At 45.2% G+C, this 25,145-nt stretch overlaps 1 protein-coding gene across 2 annotated transcripts in view; it reads right to left on the bottom strand.

Moving 5' to 3' along the window:
* The window catches only part of LOC139384466 (talin-2-like), a 135,787-nt gene that overhangs the window by 26,383 nt on the left and 84,259 nt on the right, over positions 1-25,145 (bottom strand). For both annotated transcript variants that reach the window (XM_071129241.1, XM_071129242.1), the window contains exons 23-42: positions 16,651-16,764; positions 16,347-16,460; positions 15,945-16,079; positions 15,467-15,595; positions 15,240-15,342; positions 14,151-14,359; positions 9,862-9,981; positions 9,448-9,645; positions 7,747-7,886; positions 6,436-6,529; positions 6,024-6,113; positions 5,714-5,836; positions 5,218-5,361; positions 4,755-4,916; positions 4,530-4,670; positions 4,155-4,336; positions 3,723-3,855; positions 3,331-3,432; positions 2,996-3,166; positions 634-780 (exon numbers count right to left, since the gene is read on the bottom strand). In XM_071129241.1, coding sequence (XP_070985342.1) covers positions 634-780; positions 2,996-3,166; positions 3,331-3,432; positions 3,723-3,855; positions 4,155-4,336; positions 4,530-4,670; positions 4,755-4,916; positions 5,218-5,361; positions 5,714-5,836; positions 6,024-6,113; positions 6,436-6,529; positions 7,747-7,886; positions 9,448-9,645; positions 9,862-9,981; positions 14,151-14,359; positions 15,240-15,342; positions 15,467-15,595; positions 15,945-16,079; positions 16,347-16,460; positions 16,651-16,764 — 2,751 coding nt within the window. The remainder of the gene's footprint in view (positions 1-633; positions 781-2,995; positions 3,167-3,330; positions 3,433-3,722; positions 3,856-4,154; positions 4,337-4,529; positions 4,671-4,754; positions 4,917-5,217; positions 5,362-5,713; positions 5,837-6,023; positions 6,114-6,435; positions 6,530-7,746; positions 7,887-9,447; positions 9,646-9,861; positions 9,982-14,150; positions 14,360-15,239; positions 15,343-15,466; positions 15,596-15,944; positions 16,080-16,346; positions 16,461-16,650; positions 16,765-25,145) is intronic.

Here is a 25,145-nt window from a genome sequence, read left to right as displayed (position 1 = left end):
GGTATCCACTATGTTAAATCCTGTAATTCACCTCCACTACAAATGCAGGTTAAAGAACGCTGTTATCTCAGCAAATTATCTCAACAGATTATCCCCATTTATTCAAGTCAGACACATTCATACAGAGTAGGAATGTACATGAATGCCAGCAGCATACCACCCTGCATACCACTGCTGGCTTGCTTCTGAAGCTAAGCAGTGTTGGTCCTGGTCAGTCCCTGGATGGGAGACCAGATGCTGCTGGAAGTGGAGGGCCAGTAGGAGGCACTCTTTCCTCTGGTCTAAAAAAATATCCCAATGCCCCAGGGTTTGGGGACACTGCCCTGTGTAGGGTGCCGTCTTTCGGATGGGACGTTAAACGGGTGTCCTGACTCTGAGGTCATTAAAGATCTTATGGCACTTATCGTGAGAGTAGGGGTGTTAACCCCGGTGTCCTGGCTAAATTCCCAATCTGGCCATCAAACCATCACGGTCACCTAATAATCCCCAGTTTACAGTGTTGCTGTATCATCCACGCAGCCTGCCCCTGGAATCCACCATACCCCACTCATCCTGCCCCCCGTCACACCCACTAACCCTGCCCATGGAATCCACCATACCCCACTCATCCTGCCCCCCGTCACACGCACTCACCCTGCCCATGGCCTCAGCAATGGAGTCCACCATGGCGCCCACCATACCCCCTTCGCTGGCGGCCTCGTTCAGGGTCACCATGATGTCATCCACCGCCTCCCTCATCAGCTGAGCAGCCTCCGCTATGGCATCATGGGTATGGGATGCCTTCATACAGACAGAGATACATACACTTATGTTGGAGTCATTAAAACTCCTTTTTCAACCACTCCACAAATTTCTTGTTAACAAAATGTAGTTTTGCCAAGTCGGTTAGGACATTTACCTTGTGCATGACACAAGTCATTTTTCCAACAATTGTTTACAGATTCTTTCACTGTATCACAATTCCGGTGGGTCAGAAGTTTATATACACTGAGTTGACTGTGCCTTTAAACAGCATGGAAAATTCCAGAAAATTATGTAATTGCTTTAGAAGCTTCTGATGGGCTGATTGACATCATTTGAGTCAGTTGGAAGTGTACCTGTGGGTGTATTTCAAGGCCTACCTTCAAACTCAGTGCCTCTTCGCTTGACATCATGGGAAAATCAAAAGAAATCAGAAAATACATAAACATTTTTTTTTTTTACCTACACAAGTCTGATTCATCCTTGGGAGCAATTTCCAAACACCTGAAGGTACCACGTGCATCTGTACAAACAATAGTACGCAAGTATAAACACCATGGGACCACGCAGTCGTCATACCGCTCAGGAAGGAGACGCCTTCTGTCTCCTAGAGACGAACGTACTTTGGTGCGAAAAGTGCAAATCAATCCCAGAATAACAGCAAAGGATCTTGTGAAGATGCTGGAGGGAACAGGTACAAAAGTATCTATATCCACAGTAAAACACGTCCTATATCGACATAACCTGAAATTCCACTCAGCAAGGAAGAAGCCACTGCTCCAAAACCGCCATAAAAAAGCCAGACTACGGTTTGCAACTGCACATGGGGAAAAAGATCGTACTTTTTGGAGAAATGTCCTCTGGTCTGATGAAACAAAAACAGAACTGTTTGGCCATAATGACCATCACTATGTTTGGAGGAAAAAAGGGGAAGCTTGCAAGCCAAAGAAGACCATCCCAACCGTGAAGCACGAGGGTGGCAGAATCATGTTGTGGGGGTGCTGCAGGAGGGACTGGTGCACTTCACAAAATAGATGGCATCATGAGGGAGGAAAATTAGGTGGATATATTGAAGCAACATCTCAAGACATCAGTCAGGAAATTAAAGCTTGGTCGCAAATGGGTCTTCCAAGTGGACAATGATCCCAAGCATACTTCCAAAGTTGTGGCAAAATGGCTTAAGGACAACAAAGTAAAGGTATCGGAGTGGCCATCACAAAGCCCTGACCTCAATCACATAGAACATTTGTGGACAGAACTGAAAAAGAGTGTGCGAGCAAGGAGGCCTATAAACCTGACTCCTTTACACCCGATTTTTCAGGAAGAATGGGCCAAAATTCACCCAACTTATTGTGGGAAGCTTGTGGAAGGCTATCAGAACTGTTTGACCCAAGTTCAACAATTTAAAGGCAATGCTATCAAATACTCATTGAGTGTATGTAAACTTCTGACCCACTGAGAATGTGATGAAAGAAATAAAAGCTGAAATAAATTCTCTACTATTATTCTGACATTTCACATTCTTAAAATAAAGTGGTGATCCTAACTGACCTAAAACAGGGAAGTTTTACGAGGATTATATGTCAGGAATGATGAAAAACTGAGTTTAAATGTATTAGGTGTATGTAAACTTCTGACTTCAACTGTATCTGTTAGACTACGAGTCTTCACTTCCTAAGTTAAACTTAGAAAAGTGCATCTATTAGTTATTGTTCAAACAACATATGTATTAGTTATTAGCAACTGTATAGGTTATATTCATAATCCATAAAGATGAGGTGGAGTTTCCCCCTTTGTGTTATAAAGCACTTTGAGTGATTTATAAATCCAATCAAGTAAAGTTGCTGTAAAGTGCAAATGATGGTAGGCTTTAGATGGTAGGCTTTTTTTCAAAGACCCAAAGTCCTGTTAAACTGTGAGGGTTCACCCTGGGGTAGGGTTGGGCCATACATCCTATTTCAAGGTATGGATCCACATACCCGTATGGATTTTTACAATACGGTCTATGACGATATGCTGATACAGAGCTAAATACATGGAAAGTTGGAATGGAAGTTGGATTACTTCACTGTCAGTTTTGTTCTAGTTGAGTATAAAACAAATATAATGGAAAAAGCCCATTAAAAACACTACTCATAAAACAGGTTTAGAACTTGTATTATTCAGATACTTCAAAATACCGTCAAATACTGACATAAATTAGAAAAATATTGTGACATGATATTTTGTCCCTATCGCCCATATTTGTCCATACCTTGGGGTTTCCTCCTCCCTCCTTGGCTGCGTAGATCATCTGCAGGGCGGACTCTGCCAGGGTCTTAGTCTGGTCCAGGAAGGTCATCTGCTGCTGATGGTCCTGCAGCTTGGACGCCACGCCCACCGACGCCCTGATCAGAGGCTCAAAGTAGCCCGCCAGCTGGGTCACCTGGGATGGAAAGGTGTCAAGGGTCAGAGGTTAGTGTCAGACTGATTATTGTTGCGTTCCAGATCATCATAAAATTTAAAAAACCTGGAACGCAGCTATTGACTGCACCTAACAGGTGATATAGACCTAGTATTGGTAACAGTGATGATGCTGCAACTAGTTACCTTGTGTCCTAGTTGGGCAGCTTCCCCTCTGGCGGCTGTAGATATTGGGTTGATTAGGTATCCAATCTCTTGTACTGTGGACGTCAGCTGCTCTTGCAAGGCCTGATGGGATTGATCAGAGTAAAATCATTTCAACATTGGTCATTATGCAAGGCATGTTGTGGTTCTGTGGCAATTCTGACGCTCCCTGTCCAAACTGCTTTTAACTTTATTCAAATGGCAGTTGGTCTCAATTAGCAGTAGACCTGATCAAAGATCTGTAGCCCACTAACGGACAGAGAGATTGAGAGAGATGGGTAAAGGGAGAGAAGGATGGATAGAGAGAGAATGAGAGGGGGGGGGGGGTGCCTGTGGGTCAGCAGAGCATGTAGTGTCTCATTAACGATCATTACCTCCAGTGAGATGTCATCCCTGCTGGCCAGGTTCTGGCTGACTGCAGCTAGCGAGGCCTGCTCAATGTTCCGGATACATCTGTTGATGTTATCTATGGAGTAGTCACACTCCCTCTGGCCTGGAGCCTTGTCCCTGAGAGGCGGAGAGAGAGAAAGAGAGGGAAAGAGGATGAAATAAATATAAAGAGCATGTTTATCTATGTCAGCTAGCAGGCATCCAACAGGATCAGAGAGATCTGGAGAGATGGTGAATTCTAACAAACCATGAGTAAGCCGATCAACAGCCAAATCAGCCAATCAGAGATCAAGGATGAACATTATGGTCTTGTCCAATCTCTGAAGGTTATTATAACTGCTTATCACAACTTAATGAGTTATAACAGTTGTCCATGTCCAGGCCAGTAAGAGGTGCAGTGCTGTCACTGTGCTAACCTGATTGCCGTGATGAGACCTTTGATGGAGTCGGACACAGTCCGAGAGTGGCCAGCCAGGACCGACCAGGTGGGTGGGTCTTTGGGGTTAATAACCAGTGAACGTGCAGTCTTCAGCAGGTGGGTGGAGCTGTGCAGCATGGAGCGAGCTGATTGGAGGATGGGCTCCTGAGCGGCAGAGCCCTGCACATAAACAAACAAAAGAAAGATGAACATCTCCATGACAACCATGAAAAATAAACTGTTGAAAGTAAACGTTTTCTACACCCACAATGTCAATGCAGTTTGTCTCACAGAGTTGAAAATAAGGTTTCAACTTTCACACAAGTTGAACGGAGCACCATTTTTAGAAATGGCCAGAAGTGTGTAGTCGTACCTCATTGCTGATCTGAGCAGGGCTGCTGGCGAACTCTGGATTAGACGCAAACGCTGTGAGGTTCTCAACAGCCTCTATGAGTGGAGCTGTGGCCACCAGACACGTGTTCCTATTCTCCTGAGAGAAATCACCATCCAGAGCCTGGAGGGAAAGAAATGGAGAAACACAGGTCAATATACACGTGATGGGCCAGTAAAAAAACCTTATTGGAGTCTGCAGTCTTACCTTTATAGTTTTGACCAGGTTGGCTGTGCTGTTGGCCACCTCCTTGGCAGACTGGACAAAGTGTCTCTTGGCTGTGGGGTTGGCTGTCTTGGAGGAGGCCAGGCGACAGGCGTTGCAAAGAGCTGATGTGTGCTTTGCTACGATGGTGGCAGACGACAGCACCTGAAAACACCCACCATAACAGTCTCAGAAAGCCATACCCTAAATGGGAACATTGGAACGTGGTGTGAGGCAACACGGATGTCTAGACAGATGAACCATAACACGTCAGATGAAGGATAACAACAAACAAATCAGCAGCTCGGGATTTTTCTAAAGTAGATGACAAGAGATAAACATGACAGAGGGAACAGCTGATGGCTCATAAACATCTCATTTCAATAGACTCTTCAAATCAACCCAAAGTGACTAGTTAGTAAACAAATAAAACCAAACAAACCTGTGTTATTATGTCCCAACTGACCTGTGAGGGGCTGCTGTCCGGATCCACCAGGTTCTGACAGGCCATCTGGATCGCCTGATTGGCTCGTGCAAACTGGATGGCGTCGACCAACCCCTGATGCCCTGCCTGACTGTTGGGGTCAGACACGCCCACCAGGTAGGAGGCCTGAGGAGAGAAGACAGGAGGAGACACTTCAACATACTGTAGAACCAGACGTGGCTCTCATAGTAGCAGAAAACAGGTAGGCTACAATGTTAGCAGCTTAAATAGCAGCTTTTTACTGAACACAGCATCTGGTCGACACACAGATGGACAGAGCTTTACTCATGTGTGGTATATTGATGTAGTAAGGGGAAACCCAGAAATGGTCAGTGGTGGAAAAACAGAAGTCCACACTACTCTCTTTCTACACTAGCACAACACTCCCTAGCTCAAGCAGAGCACACACAGGGTGCTCACATATTCACACAGTATGACACACAGTATGTCTGGTAGGTCCAGTGTAGCATGTCCTAACCTGTCCTGCAGCCTCAGTGAGCCCACACAGGGCCTTGGAGGCCAGTCCCACACAGCCCCCAAACGCTGGCACATCCCCGGTTTTACAGTTCTGAGAAATGCCAGCCATGGACTCTCCCAGGACCTGAAAGAACAGGGGGAACAGAGGAAAAGAGCAGAAGGGAGGGAGCTGTAGCATTCCTCAGCCAGGCAGGTCACCGCTCTCTCTCTGCTCTCCCTCCCATCTCTCCATCTCTACTCGTTTCCATCTGTCTGGAGGTTGTGGTTATGCTTGCTCTTTCAGCAGCACTCAGGGTCATGGCCCTCCCTACCTTGGAGTTCTCCATGACGCTCTCGATGCAGTGGAAGTAGGAGAGGTTGCTGACTGGCTCGTTGGGGTTGGCTAACATTCCTTTCACCGCCTGAGGGGAGAGGGAAAACATCTCTTAACATCTACAAGGGAACTTGCTAATTTAACTAAAACCAAAGGAACCCATTATAGATACAACTTAAATGAGCAACATGAAAACATTCTCCTAGAGCACTCCCATAATCTCTACATTTAACATAACCCACTTTAATGATGCTACTATCCAATCTCTCATAACAAAGGCTGCTACAGATGACACTGCTTTTACTAACACCATTACTGCTCCAACTAACACTCCTGCTACCACCACTATGACTGCAGCTGTTATCAGTAAAGCTCATGTTATTGATGTAAGCTATTGATGTTGATGGTACCTCCAGCTCTCGTAGGGCATTGTCACACTCCTTCTGTCCCGGGGCCTGCTGTGTGGCCAATGTGATTAGCTGGTTAATGCTCTCTGTCACTGCTCTGAAACACAGGATGGGAGGGAGGGAGAGGAGTGAGAGAGGGGAGAGCCTGAGAGAGAGCCTGAGAGAGAGACAGAGAGAGAGAGCCCGAGAGAGAGAGCCCGAGAGAGAGAGCCCGAGAGAGAGAGCCCGAGAGAGAGCCCGAGAGAGAGCCCGAGAGAGAGAGCCCGAGAGAGAGAGCCCGAGAGAGAGAGCCCGAGAGAGAGAGCCCGAGAGAGAGAGCCCGAGAGAGAGAGCCCGAGAGAGAGAGCCCGAGAGAGAGAGAGAGAGCCTGAGTGAGAGAGAGAGAGCCTGAGTGAGAGAGAGAGAGCCTGAGTGAGAGAGAGAGAGCCTGAGAGAGAGAGAGAGAGGGGAGAGCCCGAGTGAGAGAGACCGAGAGAGAGAGACCGAGAGAGAGAGACAGAGAGAGAGAGACCGAGAGAGAGAGACCGAGAGAGAGAGACCGAGAGAGAGAGACCGAGAGAGAGAGCCTGAGAGAGACCGAGAGAGAGAGCCTGAGAGAGACCGAGAGAGAGAAACCGAGAGAGAGAGCCTGAGAGAGACCGAGAGAGAGAGAAACCGAGAGAGAGAGAAACCGAGAGAGAGAGAGCCTGAGAGAGACCGAGAGAGAGAGAAAGCCCGAGAGAGAACCGAGAGAGAGAGAAACCGAAAGAGAGGGCGAGAGAAGTTCAAAATGAGAGGCACTTAGACCAGCGTTCAGCTCCATTACACAAACACAAGGTCCCAGGCTCCATTGGTTCCAAATCTAATATTGTGCTCTGGGGGTCCCTCTGGTCTCTCCCCTCCTCCTCCCTCTCTCGCTTTTTTTTCAGCAGAATTCCAGCAGGCTTCAGTGAACCAGTCAGACATTTCAGTCACACACCTCCCTCTTAACCTTCCAATTACCAGACAGGAAATTAACAGCCTCCACAAGCCTGAAGGGAGACAGCACTTCATCTACTACCTAGGAGGACATTTCTGCTGTGAAGTGGAGCTACACTGGAGGTGTGAGATTGAGAAGTGCATGTGTGTCACATCAAAAGCCTTGTCCCTTCCTACGGCACAGTGAAACCTCCCATTGCTTTGGCCCTGGCATAAGTGTATTGTAACACATTGCAAAACTGGAATGAACTGTGGGTGGAAAATCTCCTGTTCTAAATCCAACAAGACGTAATAAATAACCAATCAACAGGTGTGGTATTGTGAGAGCCCACATAGAGGGCAGTGTATGGTAGGTACCTTGCAGCAGCAGCCAGAAGGTTCTTGGCGTTAGCTGCCCCAGGGTCTACAGACAAAGACTTGGCTGCCAGGAGCAGCTTGCTGGAAGCCATGGAGATGTTCTTCAGGTTACCTATCACCTGGATCTGCTCATCTTTCCTCTACAACATCCACAGCAGAATCACCAGTTATTACAAGTCATAAACACTAGTTGTAAATCAATCATATACAAAAGTCATACAGAAAGGGCATGAAATGTTGCTAGTCATTTAGAGAGTCTAAATTAACCCAAATCTGCCACGTAAGTGATCCCCTCAGAGCGATGTATAGTGCTAATCAACGCTGAATGTAACCTTTATTTAACTAGGTAAGCCAGTTAAGAACAAATTATTATTTACAATGACGGCCTACAATGGCCAAACCGAGATGACACTGGGCCAATTGTGCGCCGCCCTATGGGAATCCCAATCCCAGACGGTTGCGATGCAGCCTGGAATCGAACCAGGGTCTGTAGTGACGCTTCTAGCACTGAGATACAGTGCCTTAGACCGCTGCACCACTTGGGAGCCCTGTGCAACTGACTATCCCTGGTCCTCCTATCCAGCAGTCAGATGAATAGGAGAATGGTGCGTGGGCTGTTTTCTAGCTGCACCATGCTTAACATGTCTATTGTTCCCCTCAAACTCTGTTCTAAACATAGACTCTCTGGTTCCAACTCTGCTGCTGGCAGTTCCTGCAGTCACCTGGGTCTGATTTGGTAATCAGTGTCATGCCACTAAGATTTCCTCCTTCCTTATCAGCAAGGCAGCCCGGAAAAGACCTTCATCTGTCATCTTATTTAGACTAAATTTAACAGACCGCCGCTCTGAGGAAATTCAATGAAATACTCCGTATCTATAAGAAAAGTTCATCAACAAATAGATAGACTGATGGTTGGCCAAGCTATGACTTTTGAGGCCAATTGGTCTAGTTTCCATTATATCAGCTTTGATAAATTATTACGTCCAAAAGGTGATGAAGAGGCTTATGTAAATAAATTAGTCACACTAAAACGGTCAAATCCAGTATGGTCCCTCGTTTGTGTTCTTTAGGCACGAAACAAAACAACAAAACTGCGTGGAACGGGGAGGCACTATGTGAACTTGTCAATAAGAAAGGTTCATTGGCCTCCCGGGTGGCGCAGTGGTTAAGGGCTGTGCCATTAGAGTCCCTGGGTTCGCGCCCAGGCTCTGTCGCAGCCGGCCGCGACCGGGAGGTCCGTGGGGTGACGAACAATTGGCCTAGCGTCGTCCGGGTTAGGGAGGGCTTGGTCGGTAGGGATGTCCTTGTCTCATCGCGCACCAGCGACTCCTGTGGCGGGCCGGGCGCAGTGCGTGCTAACCAAGGTGGCCAGGTGCACGGTGTTTCCTCCGACACATTGGTGCGGCTGGCTTCCGGGTTGGATGCGCGCTGTGTTAAGAAGCAGTGCGGCTGGTTGGGTTGTGTATCGGAGGACGCATGACATTCAACCTTCGTCTCTCCCGAGCCCGTACGGGAGTTGTAGCGATGAGACAAGATAGTAGCTACTACAACAATTGGATACCACGAAATTGGAGAGAAAAAGGGGTAAAAAGAAAAAAGAAAAAAAAAGAAAGGTTCATTATGGTTTCCATTGCGATGGTGTGGTGTGGTGTTGTGCCCTAACGAACACGTTCCAGGTTCAGTACCACACTGTGACTGCACCTGAGTGTGCCCAGCCATCTCAATGCCGGCGTCCAAGAACTCATCAAAGTCTTCGCTGAACTTCCCAGATGCGTCTGCGAGCTGGGTGCTGGAGCCGCGGGAGGCATGGACCACGTCTCCTGCAGATTGGTTCAGATCTGCTGCGGTCTGGTTCAGCTCGCTCTGGGCCTCCTGGAATGACCTGGTGGATGGAGGGAGCTACAGAGAGAGAAAGATAAGACAGAGAAATACAGAGAGACAACAAAGACAGCCATAGCGAGTCAGTGATTGTTTGGTTTAAAAACATTTGATAAGTGTTTGACCTAGCGGCAGTTTTAAATCAATAAACGGGTGATTAACTCTGGGGTAATCAGTGGCTTTATGTGAATGGTTTTTCAATAAAGTAACCTTTACTTAAGGAAGTGTAGAACTTACCGTTTCTCCCAGCAGTTTCTTGCTGGCCTCTCCAATGCTCCTGAGGGCCATGTCCACATCCTTCTGGCCAGGCAGGCAGTTGACACAGTTATTCAGAGAGTGGGACACAGCCTTGGCCACCTGAAGCAGAGAGAACAGGTGTGTGTGAGCACAGGTGTGCATGTGTGTGTTTGTGAGCATGCCTGCGTGTGTGTCAAGTCTGATCATTCATGCGCGAACGGAGTTGTTTTCCACAGTAGTGATGTTGCTGAGCTGCAATCACAATCTTAAAATGCTAATGAGCCAAGAAGCATAGCGGAGTAATTGATGTTCCTAATTTGCACTTCTGTTTCCAACAGAACATATGCCAACCAATATGTCTGTGTCCCTGTGGGGCCTAGCAACAGAACGGGAGTCGTGCTGCTGAAAGGATTACTGAATGCACAACTAGGATTACCTGAAAAGATAAAAAGAGACAATTGAAGACTTATTTGGTAAGATTTGAAAGAGATCATCATCCAAATCATCATCCAAATAATCCAAGGACTTTCATTGGATTCCATTCAAAACCAAAGGGATCTTCAACACCATGTAAAATGGGTCCTATTTCTCTCTCATTTGCAAAGGAACAGAACAAACACCACAATACTATGTCCAGTCTGTCCCTTTATCTGCAGTAGCATCTATAGATGCATCATTTATTCATCTGGTGGGAAGGTTATATGGGAAGGACCAGGCATTAATAATTGATGTGTGCTTAAAGTTGTGAATCTCCTGCTACAGCAGGCGGAGGGTGAACACCTCACTGTGTTTGACAGGTGATCAGTGTTATGTTCAGCTGGGCTGATAAAATGTGAACTATTATTTGTCTACAAAAGTTATTTATTTTACAACCAGATACTGAAGTTGTGAGAAGTGATCTGTGGAAGCTCTACAATAAAAATAGTTGCCTCTCACTTGACCTTCCGTGTAACACAAGCCAAGACTTCCTGAATAAAAGTGGTGATATTAAAACTCTAGTAGCCCTTTGGTTGTCTAAGAGCACCAACCACAGCCAACTCCATTCAGACAGAGGACATTTATACTGAACAGATGGAAAGTATGGATGTTAGCAGAGCCATATACAGTTGAAGTCAGAAGTTAACATACACCATAGCCAAATACATTTAAAATCAGTTTTTCACAATTCCTGACATTTAATCCTAGTAATAATTCCCTGTTTTAGGTCAGTTAGGATCACCACTTTATTTTAAGAATGCGAAATGTCAGAATAATAGGAGAGAGAATTATTTATTTCAGCTTTCATTTCTTCCATCACATTCCCAGTGGGTCAGAAGTTAACACACTCAATTAGTATTTGGTAGCATTGCCTTTAAATTGTTTAACTTGGGTCAAACATTTTGGGTAGCCTTCCACAAGCTTCCCACAATAAGTTGGGTGAATTTTGGCCCATTCCTCCTGACAAAGCTGGTGTAACTGAGTCAGGTTTGTAGGCCTCTTTCTCACACACACTTTTTCAGTTCTGCCCACAAATTTTCTATGTGATTGAGGTCGGGGCTTTGTGATGGCCACTCCAATACCTTGACTTTGTTGTCCTTAAGCCATTTTGCCACAACTTTGGAAGTATGCTTGGGGTCATTGTCCACTTGGAAGACCCATTTGCGACCAAGCTTTAACCTGACTGATATCTTGAGATGTTGCTTCAATATATCCACCTTATTTTGTGAAGTGCACCAGTCCCTCCTGCAGCAAAGCACCCCCACAACATGATGCAGCCACTCCTGTGCTTCACGGTTGGGATGGTGTTCTTCAGCTTGCAAGCTTCCCCCTTTTTCCTCCAAACATAACGATGGTCATTATGGCCAAACAGTTTGTTCCATCAGACCAGAGGACATTTCTCCAAAAAGTACGATCTTTGTGGCTTCTTCCTTGCTGAGCGGTCTTTCAGGTTATGTTAATATAGGACTCGATTTACTGTAGGTAGATACTTTTGTACCCGTTTCCTCCAGCATCTTAACAATATTCTTTGCTGTTGTTCTGGGATTGATTTGCACTTCTTGCACCAAAGTACGTTCATCTCTAGGAGACAGAACGCTTCTCCTTCTTGAGCAGTATGATGGCTGCGTGGTCCCATGGTGTTTATACTTGTGTCCTATTGTTTGTACAGATGAACGTGATACCTTCAGGCGTTTGGAAATTGCTCCCAAGGATGAACTGGACTTGTCGAGGTCTACAATTGTTTTCTGAGGTCTTGGCTGATTTCTTTTGATTTTCCCATGATGTCAAGCAAAGAGACACCAAGTTTGGAGGTAGGCCTTGAAATACATCCACAGGTACACCTCCAATTGACTCAAATGATGTCAATTAGCCAATTAGAAGCTTCTAAAGCCATGAAATAATTTTCTGGAATTTTCCAAGCTGTTTAAAGGCACAGTCAACTTAGTGTACATAAACTTCTGACCCACTGGAATTGTGATACAGTGAAATATAAGTGAAAGAATCTGTCTGTAAACAATTGTTGGGAAAATTACTTGTATCATGCACAAAGTAGATGTCCTAAACGACTTCTCAAAACTATAGTTTGTGAACAAGAAATTGGTGGAGTGGTTGAAAAACTAGTTTTAAGGACTCCAACCTAAGTGTATGTAAACTTCTGACTTCAACTGTCCATACACATAGCAAAGCCTTTTATAGAGATATCCAGTTATGGCCAAAAGTTTTGAGAATGACACAAATATACATTTTTACAAAGTCTGCTGCCTCAGTTTGTATGATGGCAATTTGCATATACTCCAGAATATTATGAAGAGTGATCAGATGAATCGCAATTAATTGCAAAGTCCCTCTGAACTGAATCCCCCAAAAACATTTCCACAGCATTTCAGCTCTGCCACAAAAGGACCAGCTGACATCATGTCAGTGATTCTCTCATTAACACAGGTGTGAGTGTTGACGAGGACAAGGCTGGAGATCACTCTGTCATGCTGATTGAGTGCGAATAACAGACTGGAAGCTTCAAAAGGAGGGTGGTGCTTGGAATCATTGTTCTTCCTCTGTCAATCATGGTTACCTGCAAGGACACAAGTGCCGTCATCATTGCTTTGCACAAAAAGGGCTTCACAGGCAAGGATATTGCTGCCAGTAAGATTGCACCTAAATCAACCATTTATCGGATCATCAAGAACTTCAAGGAGAGCGGTTCAATTGCTGTGAAGGCGGCTTCAGGGCGCCCAAGAAAGTCCAGCAAGCGCCAGGACCGTCTCCTAAAGTTGATTCAGCTGTAGGATCGGGGCACCACCAGTATAGAGCTTGCTCAGGAATGGCAGCAGGCAAGATGTGACTGCATCTGCACGCACAGTGAGGCAAAATACTTTTGGAGGACGGCCTGGTGTCAAGAAGGGCAGCAAAGAAGCCACTTCTCTCCAGGAAAAACATCAGCGACAGACTGATATTCTGCAAAAGGTACAGGGATTGGACTACTGAGGACTGGGGTAAAGTCATTTTCTCTGATGAATCTCCTTTCCGATTGTTTGGGGTATCCGGAATAAAGCTTGTCCAGAGAAGACAAGGTGAGCGCTACCATCAGTCCTGTGTCATGCCAACAGTAAAACATCAAGAGACATGTGTGGAGTTGCTTCTCAGCCAAGGGAGTGGGCTCACTCACAATTTTGCTTAAGAACACAGCCATGAATAAAGAATGGCACCAACACGTCCTCTGAGAGCAACTTCTCCCACCCATCCAGGAACAGTTTGGTGACAAACAATGCCTTTCCAAGCATGATGGAGCACCTTGCCATGAGGCAAAAGTGATAACTAAGTGGCTCAGGGAACAAAACATCAATTTTGGGTCCATGGCCAGGAAACTCCCCAGACCTTAATCCCATTGAGAACTTGTGGTCAATCCTCAAGAGGCGGGTGGACAAACAAAACCCCACAAATTCTGACAAACTCCAAGCATTGATTATGCAAGAATGGGCTGCCATCAGTCAGGATGTGGCCCAGAAGTGAATTGACAACATGCCAGGGCAGATTGCAGAGGTCTTGAAAAAGAAGGGTCAACACTGCAAATATTGACTCTTTGCATCAACTTCATGTAATATGTCAATAAAAACCTTTGACACTTATGACATGCTTGTAATTATACTTCAGTATTCCATAGTAACATCTGACAAAAATATCTAAAGACACTGAAGCAGCAAACGTTGTGGAAATTAATATTTGTGTCATTCTCAAATATGTTGGCCACGACTGTACAGTAGCTTCATCCCTATATGGCTCTGCACGTTATTGTACTGAAGTCCCCCACTCACCTGGGCTAGCCTCTGCTGGCTCTCTGAGTCACCGGGAGAGACCAGGGCCTGCTTGGCCTCATGGATCAGCATGGCCGAGCCTTCCATAACATCACAGGCTGAATCCAACATGGACGCCGCTGCCTGAGGGTTGGTGGTAGAGGCTGCCACGCCCCGAGCTGCCTGGGCTAGAGTCTTCAGGGCCAGGGCTGTCTCTCTGGCTGCTAACCCTGGAGGTAAATATACAAATGGTGAGTAGGGGTTGGAATGCTACAAATAAAGAAGAGTTAAGGAAGTAGCTCCCTACTGCCGCACGGCAAGCTCTCTCTCCACTGCCGCACGGCAAGCTCTCTCTCCACTGCCGCACGGCAAGCTCTCTCTCCACTGCCGCACGGCAAGCTCTCTCTCCACTGCCGCACGGCAAGCTCTCTCTCCACTGCCGCACGGCAAGCTCTCTCTCCACTGCCGCACGGCAAGCTCTCTCTCCACTGCCGCACGGCAAGCTCTCACTCCACTGCCGCACGGCAAGCTCTCTCTCTACTGCCACACGGCAAGCAGTACCGATGCACCAAGTCTGGAACCAACAGGACCCCCAAACATCCACATACATTCAGAAGATTGAATTAAGCCTTAATAAATGCATTTTATGACCTCCGATATCCATAGCCCTCTCATGTTGACAGTGTGCTATACCAGGTAGCAAGAGCCTCTGGTTTAGTTTCATAAGGTCTAAACTATGACTACCTCAACAAGGGAATGCAACATTTCAGCTTCAACACAACACATTGGGGAGGAATCTAGTAAATTGAATCAGCTTGCATTACCCCATTAATCTAGACAAGATTACTGAAGGAATGTCACATCTATTGAAGTAGGGGAAGGATTTCTTCTGTTTTAGTCTTTGTGCTACTTTCCAGAGAGTAAAGGTTGAATCTAATCTACTATTGATCTTGAAGCATCAAATATGTTGAAGCTTTCAGTAGTAACAGTAAAATCTGTAGTCAAAAGTGAAATACACTATTATAGTCACATCCTGGTGGTGCTATGGAGTTTGCCATTTAGCAGTATTTCTCTAATTAGAATGGGAGCCCCAGGGCAGTAGAACAGTACCTGTGTAGTGTTCATTGCCCTGTGCAGCACAGGTGAGCAGCTGAGCCATGGAGGATCCCACAGACTTGGAGGTGCTGCCCAGGTCCTGAGCACACTTCTCCATCTGCAGAGAGAACAGCACACAGTACATCAGACACCCAGACAAACAGACTCAGCAATGGATGAAAGAGTAATCACTAGAAGTAATGAGAGTCGTTTATTAGTTTAATGAATCAGATTTCCCTGACCGATTCTCCAGGTAGTGGTTTCAGCTGCATGTCTATGGCAGCCATCTTGGCATCTTGGAGCTCTGTCTTCAGAGTCTGGACGGCTGTGAGAGCTGAGTGGATCTCCATGGGGCCGCAGGCTTCGTGGGCCTAAAGAGCACAAGGAGAGAGCAGACCATTGAATTAGTCATTCTAGACTGACAGTTTTTATCCCATCTGAGCTGGTATTTATTGCCCTAGTCTATCAGAAGCTGGCTAGTCCTAACAGGGGATAGGTACCCTCACAAAGTGACAGTGGTGAGCGACAGGTATGACTTAAGTGTGTGTGTGTGTGTGTGTATGTGTGTGTGTGTGTGTGTGTGTGTGTGTGTGTGTGTGTGTGTGTGTGTGTGTGTGTGTGTGTGTGTGTGTGTGTGTGTGTGTGTATGTATGTATGTATGTATGTATGTATGTATGTATATATATATATATATGTGTGTGTGTGTGTATATATATGTACCTTCTGTGCTACGGTTCTGAGCTCTGCCAGGCTGGTGGCCAGGTTTTTGGCACACTGACCCAGCTGCATAGCAGCGGCCTGGTCCATCACCGTGGGAACAGACGACTTCGCTGATGTCACCATCTTACTGCCAGGCTGTCATGACAGAAACAGGAATGTCAAATTCATCCCAAGAAGATGTTTTGGACCAGAGAATATATGTCTTTCTTTGAATCTATTATGACTACAAAACCCAGTCTTACCCAAGTATTAGACATCATCATCAATAATATATCTTTATAAGCTTTCAAGCTTTCAAGCACACACACACACATATATATATATCAGCACTGTACAATATATTGAGATCCCTTCATTCAATATGTGGAGAGATTAGGAGCCAGACTGGCACTGGTGGAGTACCTGTAGGAAGTTCTGACTGGTGATGATGAGGGCTAGCTGGGTAGTGAGGTCTTCAGGCTGGGCCTGGCTGCCCCTTACCCCCTGGACCAGCTGGGGAATGTGGTCTGCCATGGCCTAGTGAGCCGCACACATACATAAACAGTCAACACACATACAGTATTCAACCACAGTTTCTATATAGATGTAGCACCTATATAGCTGTATATAGCTGTAGCACCTACTGTATAACTACAGTAGGCATATAAATTGTTCAATGCAAGCAACTGGCAATGTCCCCTGGCATTAAGAGACTTATCCCCAGTACCTTGCAGCTCTGCACCAATTGCTGGTGAGCGGCGGTGTTCTTGTTGGAGGCTGCTGCATTCTGGGAGGCAGCGATGGTCTGGGTGGCTGCAGCTGCAGCTTGCTTGGCGGCATTCTGTTGGAATGTCACACACGTCAGGCATGTTTAGAATCACTGCCTCGACGAATCAAAACACACACAAGATGCCTCTCAAATGGCACCCCATTCCCTTTATAGTGCACTTATTTTTACCAGGAGGCCCATGGTCAAAAGAACCGTACTAAAGGGAATAGAGTGCCATTTGGGAGGCAGACAGTCTCCACTTAGAGCCAGGGTTCCTCAGGTCAGAGATCAAATATTTGTGGTGCCATCTTTAATGTCGGGCAGTAGGGTTCAAACAATCTCCTGATTTGGTATTTTATTAGGATCCCCATTAGCTGTTGTGAGAGCCTCTGACCCACTCAAAACATAAACAATACAGAACATTAACAGACAAGAACAGCTCAAGGACATATCAAGACATACACGCACAAACTATCTAGGTCAAATAGAGAAGGTGTTGCTTTATTGGTTTTTTGAAACCAGGTTTGCTGTTCATTTGAGCAGTATGAGTTGGAACGCAGTTCCATAGAATAATGGCTCTATATAATACGCTTTCTTGAATCGGATCTGGATTTGGGGACTGAAAGACCCATGGTGGCATGCCTGGTGGGGTAAGTGTGTGTGTCAGAGCTCTGTGTAAGTTGACGATGCAAACCATCTGGGATTTTCAACACATGTTTCTTATAAAAAGAAGTGATGCAGTCAGTCTCTCCTCAACTCTTAGCCAAGAGAGTCTGACATGGATAGTACTTATATCCTCCTTCTGATTACAATAAAAAGCAAGGTGTGCCTCTGTTCTGGGCCAGCGGCAGCTTATCTAGGTCTTTTCTTTTAGCACTGGACCACACAATAATCAAGGTAAGACAAAACTAAAGCCTGCAGAACTTTTGTGGAGTGTGGTGTCCAAAAAAGCAGAGCATCTCTTTATTACGGACAGACCTCTCCCCTTCTCTTTATTACGGACAGACCTCTCCCCATCTCTTTATTACGGACAGACCTCTCCCCATCTCTTTATTACGGACAGACCTCTCCCCATCTATTTATTACGGACAGACCTCTCCCCATCTCTTTATTACGGACAGACCTCTCCCCATCTCTTTATTACGGACAGACCTCTCCCCATCTCTTTATTACGGACAGACCTCTCCCCATCTCTTTATTACGGACAGACCTCTCCCCATCTCTTTATTACGGACAGACCTCTCCCCTTCTCTTTATTACGGACAGACCTCTCCCCATCTCTTTATTACGGACAGACCTCTCCCCATCTCTTTATTACGGACAGACCTCTCCCCATCTCTTTATTACGGACAGACCTCTCCCCATCTCTTTATTACGGACAGACCTCTCCCCTTCTCTTTATTACGGACAGACCTCTCCCCTTCTCTTTATTACGGACAGACCTCTCCCCATCTCTTTATTACGGACAGACCTCTCCCCTTCTCTTTATTACGGACAGACCTCTCCCCTTCTCTTTATTACGGACAGACCTCTCTTTATTATTACGGACAGACCTCTCTTTATTATTACGGACAGACCTCTCTTTATTATTACGGACAAACCTCTCTTTATTATTACGGACAGACCTCTCTTTATTACGGACAGACCTCTCTTTATTACGGACAGACCTCTCTTTATTACGGACAGACCTCTCTTTATTACGGACAGACCTCTCTTTATTACGGACAGACCTCTCCCCATTTCTTTATTACGGACAGACCTCTCCCCATCTCTTTATTACGGACAGACCTCTCCCCATCTCTTTATTACGGACAGACCTCTCCCCATCTCTTTATTACAGACAGACCTCTCCTCATCTCTTTATTACAGACAGACCTCTCTTTATTACGGACAGACCTCTCCCCATCTCTTTATTACGGACAGACCTCTCCCCATCTCTTTATTACGGACAGACCTCTCCCCTTCTCTTTATTACGGACAGACCTCTCCCCTTCTCTTTATTACGGACAGACCTCTCCCCATCTCTTTATTACGGACAGACCTCTCCCCTTCTCTTTATTACGGACAGACCTCTCCCCTTCTCTTTATTACGGACAGACCTCTCCCCTTCTCTTTATTACGGACAGACCTCTCCCCATCTCTTTATTACGGACAGACCTCTCCCCATCTCTTTATTACGGACAGACCTCTCCCCATCTCTTTATTACGGACAGACCTCTCCCCTTCTCTTTATTACGGACAGACCTCTCCCCTTCTCTTTATTACGGACAGACCTCTCCCCTTCTCTTTATTACGGACAGACCTCTCTTTATTATTACGGACAGACCTCTCTTTATTATTACGGACAGACCTCTCTTTATTATTACGGACAGACCTCTCTTTATTATTACGGACAGACCTCTCTTTATTATTACGGACAGACCTCTCTTTATTATTACGGACAAACCTCTCTTTATTATTACGGACAAACCTCTCTTTATTATTACGGACAGACCTCTCTTTGTTACGGACAGACCTCTCCCCATTTCTTTATTACGGACAGACCTCTCCCCATCTCTTTATTACGGACAGACCTCTCCCCATCTCTTTATTACGGACAGACCTCTCCCCATCTCTTTATTACGGACAGACCTCTCCCCTTCTCTTTATTTACAGACAGACCTCTCCCCATCTCTTTATTACAGACAGACCTCTCCTCGTCTCTTTATTACGGACAGACCTCTCTTTATTACGGACAGACCTCTCCCCATCTCTTTATTACAGACAGACCTCTCCCCTTCTCTTTATTACGGACAGACCTCTCCCCATCTCTTTATTACAGACAGACCTCTCCTCATCTCTTTATTACGGACAGACCTCTCTTTATTACGGACAGACCTCTCCCCATCTCTTTATTACAGACAGACCTCTCCCCTTCTCTTTATTACGGACAGACCTCTCTTTATTACGGACAAACCTCTCCCCTTCTCTTTATTACGGACAGACCTCTCTTTATTATTACGGACAGACCTCTCTTTATTATTACGGACAGACCTCTCTTTATTATTACGGACAGACCTCTCTTTATTATTACGGACAGACCTCTCTTTATTATTACGGACAGACCTCTCTTTATTATTACGGACAGACCTCTCTTTATTATTACGGACAGACCTCTCTTTATTATTACGGACAGACCTCTCTTTATTACGGACAGACCTCTATTACGGACAGACCTCTCTTTATTATTACGGACAGACCTCTCTTTATTATTACGGACAAACCTCTCTTTATTATTACGGACAGACCTCTCTTTATTACGGACAGACCTCTCTTTATTACGGACAGACCTCTCTTTATTACGGACAGACCTCTCCCCATTTCTTTATTACGGACAGACCTCTCCCCATCTCTTTATTACGGACAGACCTCTCCCCTTCTCTTTATTACGGACAGACCTCTCTTTATTACGGACAAACCTCTCCCCTTCTCTTTATTACGGACAGACCTCTCTTTATTATTACGGACAGACCTCTCTTTATTATTACGGACAGACCTCTCTTTATTATTACGGACAGACCTCTCTTTATTATTACGGACAGACCTCTCTTTATTATTACGGACAGACCTCTCTTTATTATTACGGACAGACCTCTCTTTATTACGGACAGACCTCTCTTTATTATTACGGACAGACCTCTCTTTATTATTACGGACAGACCTCTATTATTACGGACAAACCTCTCTTTATTATTACGGACAGACCTCTCTTTATTATTACGGACAGACCTCTCTTTATTACGGACAGACCTCTCTTTATTACGGACAGACCTCTCTTTATTACGGACAGACCTCTCTTTATTACGGACAGACCTCTCCCCATCTCTTTATTACGGACAGACCTCTCCCCATCTCTTTATTACGGACAGACCTCTCCCCATCTCTTTCTTACAGACAGACCTCTCCCCTTCTCTTTATTTACAGACAGACCTCTCCCCATCTCTTTATTACAGACAGACCTCTCCTCATCTCTTTATTACGGACAGACCTATCTTTATTACGGACAGACCTCTCCCCATCTCTTTATTACAGACAGACCTCTCCCCATCTCTTTATTACGGACAGACCTCTCCCCATCTCTTTATTACGGACAGACCTCTCCCCATCTCTTTATTACGGACAGACCTCTCCCCTTCTCTTTATTACGGACAGACCTCTCCCCTTCTCTTTATTACGGACAGACCTCTCCCCATCTCTTTATTACGGACAGACCTCTCTTTATTACGGACAGACCTCTCTTTATTACGGACAGACCTCTCTTTATTACGGACAGACCTCTCTTTATTACGGACAGACCTCTCTTTATTACGGACAGACCTCTCTTTATTACGGACAGACCTCTCTTTATTACGGACAGACCTCTCCTCATCTCTTTATTACGGACAGACCTCTCCCCATCTCTTTATTACGGACAGACCTCTCCCCATCTCTTTATTACGGACAGACCTCTCTTTATTACGGACAGACCTCTCTTTATTACGGACAGACCTCTCTTTATTACGGACAGACCTCTCTTTATTACGGACAGACCTCTCCCCATCTCTTTATTACGGACAGACCTCTCCCCATCTCTTTATTACGGACAGACCTCTCCCCTTCTCTTTATTACGGACAGACCTCTCTTTATTACGGACAGACCTCTCTTTATTACGGACAGACCTCTCCCCATCTCTTTATTACGGACAGACCTCTCCCCTTCTCTTTATTACGGACAGACCTCTCTTTATTACGGACAGACCTCTCTTTATTACGGACAGACCTCTCTTTATTACGGACAGACCTCTCTTTATTACGGACAGACCTCTCTTTATTACGGACAGACCTCTCTTTATTACGGACAGACCTCTCTTTATTACGGACAGACCTCTCTTTATTACGGACAGACCTCTCTTTATTACGGACAGACCTCTCTTTATTACGGACAGACCTCTCTTTATTACGGACAGACCTCTCTTTATTACGGACAGACCTCTCTTTATTACGGACAGACCTCTCCCCATCTCTTTATTACGGACAGACCTCTCTTTATTACGGACAGACCTCTCTTTATTACGGACAGACCTCTCCCCTTCTCTTTATTACGGACAGACCTCTCTTTATTACGGACAGACCTCTCTTTATTACGGACAAACCTCTCTTTATTATTACGGACAGACCTCTCTTTATTACGGACAGACCTCTCTTTATTACGGACAGACCTCTCTTTATTACGGACAGACCTCTCTTTATTACGGACAGACCTCTCTTTATTACGGACAGACCTCTCTTTATTACGGACAGACCTCTCTTTATTACGGACAGACCTCTCTTTATTACGGACAGACCTCTCTTTATTACGGACAGACCTCTCTTTATTACGGACAGACCTCTCTTTATTACGGACAGACCTCTCTTTATTACGGACAGACCTCTCCCCATTTCTTTATTACTATCAAAGGCTGCACTGAAATCTAACAGTACCACTCCCACAATCTTCTTATAAAACAATCATCAGTCATTTGTGTCAGTGCAGTACATGTTGAATGCCCTTCTCTATAAGCATTCTGAAAGTCTGTTGTTAATTTGTTTATAGAGAAATAGCACTGTATTTGGTCAAACCATTTTTTCCAACAGTTTGCTAAGAGCTGGCAGCAAGTTGATAGGTCTGCTGTTAGAACCAGTAAAGGCCGCTTTATGTGATCGATACATGGACAATCTTGTTTAGGGCTGTGGCGGTCACAAAATTTTGTCAGCCGGTGACTGTCAAGCAAATAACTGCCGGTCTCACGGTAACTGACCATTAATTAACAAACACATCTCCTGGCTTCCACACATAGCCTACAAGCCATTTTAAAAAGTCTAATAAATCCATGTAATATAGCCTACCCCTTCACAATAAATCCATTATTTATTTTAGACAGGTCTAAAGAAGCATGATAAGAAAATAGAGTCTATTTCAGAAGAAAAGAATAGCATACTCGGAGTTGTCCTTATGTTAGGTCCTGATGTGGCTATGCCAAATGGCTGTGGGCTACACTACTTAATTTAGCAGATACGATTTGAATATAATTCTGTGGCATTATTTTATATTATATTATAGTATGAAGAATACAATTGAACAAAGCTGAATAAATATTTTCTCCAAAACGATTTATTTGAGGGAGTGAGCAGATGCGCACACACACTATTCTGTGTTGAGCGGTTAACAAAGAAATAGGTACTCCTATATGCGTAATATAGATGTATTAATGTAACTTTAGTTGTTCTACAAACAGTGGGCTATGTTTATGTTTGGACTTTTAATACATTGCAAGGCTGCATGATGAGACTAATGATGATTTGAAAAACTCTCGAAAGGCATGAGCTCGGCTTTGTTTTTGCACAGGCTGTACACACGCCAATAGTCTCTCATTCACAATTTGACAAGCACTTGATAATGCCTCGAATTTCAGTGGCATCCCCTTCGTGGCCGTAATGCACCCTAAAAAAATCCATGCCTTTTGCAGTGCTGCGTTGTGCCCTTCTTCCTGAGTGTGCAACACAATCCGAAGCATCTCTCACTCACACGGCTCTCTGTCATATCCAGTTCCAAGGTGCATATTGAAGATATTGAAAGAACTGTCCACATTTACTTTTCATCAGCCAACAAGATGAGCAGGCCTAACCAACAGCAAAAGCACTAGCCTATATCAATCTACTATCTCCCATAGTGCAAAAGTCGACCTATTCTATTCTTTGCAAGAAATAAATATTCCATGAATCACTCAGTGTGTGTAAGTGAGTCTGTGTGTGCTGTGGGGTTGAAATTACAAACCCATAGGCTTGGCTCTCTCATCCCTTCCAGGGTTTTGGGAGGGAGGGTGGATAACGAGCATTGTCATAGCGGATGTAAGCAATGTCCCCACCCACTCTGGCAGCTTTCATGGCCAAGATAAGTTCATTCCTCTTCTGGTGCACAGCTTCAGGATAGTCCTCATTGAGGAAGGTACACGTTCCTCTCAAGTTCTTGGCTCTTTCCAGAACAGCTACCTTGTCCTTTTTTAAAATTGTATTTTTAATTTCTGCTTCATTTAACAAGTTAGGCTAGTTGAGAACAAGTTCTCATTTACAACTGAGACCTGGCCAAGATAGAGCTAAGCAGTGCGACACAAACAGAGTTACACATGGGATAAACAAACGTACAGTCAATAACACAATAGAAAAGTCTATATACAGCGTGTGCAATTAACCTCAAGAACTTGACCACTACGGGCCTGTCACCTGGGCCGGTGGTGGGCTTTCCAGTTCTGTGGGCGCGCTCCAACTCAATCTTCTTGGAGTCCATCTTCAGTTTCTCCGAGATCATTTCCCTCACTTTGTCCTCAGACTCCATCCAGGTCTCATGTGGCGATTCTGCAATTACGTCCACAACCATGTTGTTCCGTCTTGATTGTCCCTCGAGATAATTTGTTCTCCGTCAATGTTATCATGGATTCACACACAGAACTGATGTCCTCTCTCAATGACTTACAGACTGCTGTCATCTTGCCCTTCTCCTGTTTAAACTCATCGAGCTGACCCTGGGAAAACTGCAAACTGTTCTTCAGGTCCTGGACCTCTCTGGTCAGGTCGTCCATTCTTTTATTAGTTTGAGTCCACCAGTATTTGGACAAAACACTACAAGCCATTTTCTTGTTGTTGAAACTGCATGCAGAATTTTTTGGTTGTTGTTGTTCATACACCTGTGACAGAGACACACCACTGTCCTCAACAGTACTCCTGCCAGCTTTGGTCTTTGTCATGGTACCTAGCAACGTAGGTTATGCTGTTACTCCTCGCAGTTCCAGATAGGGCAGGTTGCAGGGAAGATTGAAAACAACAAACAGCAGGGATCTAGACAGCCACAAGCCTGGGACAATCTGTGATCCCAGCCACAGGCTGCGTTCAAGCCCTCAAGAAAACCCTGCTAGCTTGATAGGCAGCTAGCAAGCAGCTACACCAAATAGCTCCTCCGAAACGGTCTTGGTCGGCAGGATCACTGGACAGAGAGTAGCAGACCCAGCAACTGATGCCAACTGCGTCTCGGGATCAAGACTCAAAAAAGGTAGCTAGATACTAAGAAACTTTTTAACACACTTTCAAAACACCAAACCGAGCTCACCCTCATTCCGCATTCAACAGTCATATGTAAAATGCTCCTTTTACATTTCAGTGGCTAGTAGGATGACGATTGAAGAATGATACTGGATGGTCTCTACTTTCATATGAAGGAAAACCTACAAGGACTTCTCAGAATGTAAACAGGAAGGGAAAGGAAGTTTCTATAACAGTTGAATGTACCCAGAGTACACTGTAGCTCTCCAAACACACTCAGTAATGTCCTGTACTGTATATAACTGTTCTTGCATGGTTTACATCAACAGTTGGAAATAATAGCTCTGGAAATGTAATCACCT

The sequence above is a fragment of the Oncorhynchus clarkii genome, chromosome 26, assembly GCF_045791955.1.
Source record: "Oncorhynchus clarkii lewisi isolate Uvic-CL-2024 chromosome 26, UVic_Ocla_1.0, whole genome shotgun sequence".
Taxonomy (NCBI): domain Eukaryota; kingdom Metazoa; phylum Chordata; class Actinopteri; order Salmoniformes; family Salmonidae; genus Oncorhynchus; species Oncorhynchus clarkii.
The sequence above is the reverse complement of the archived record's forward strand: the minus strand, read 5'-3'. Positions and strand labels throughout refer to the sequence as shown.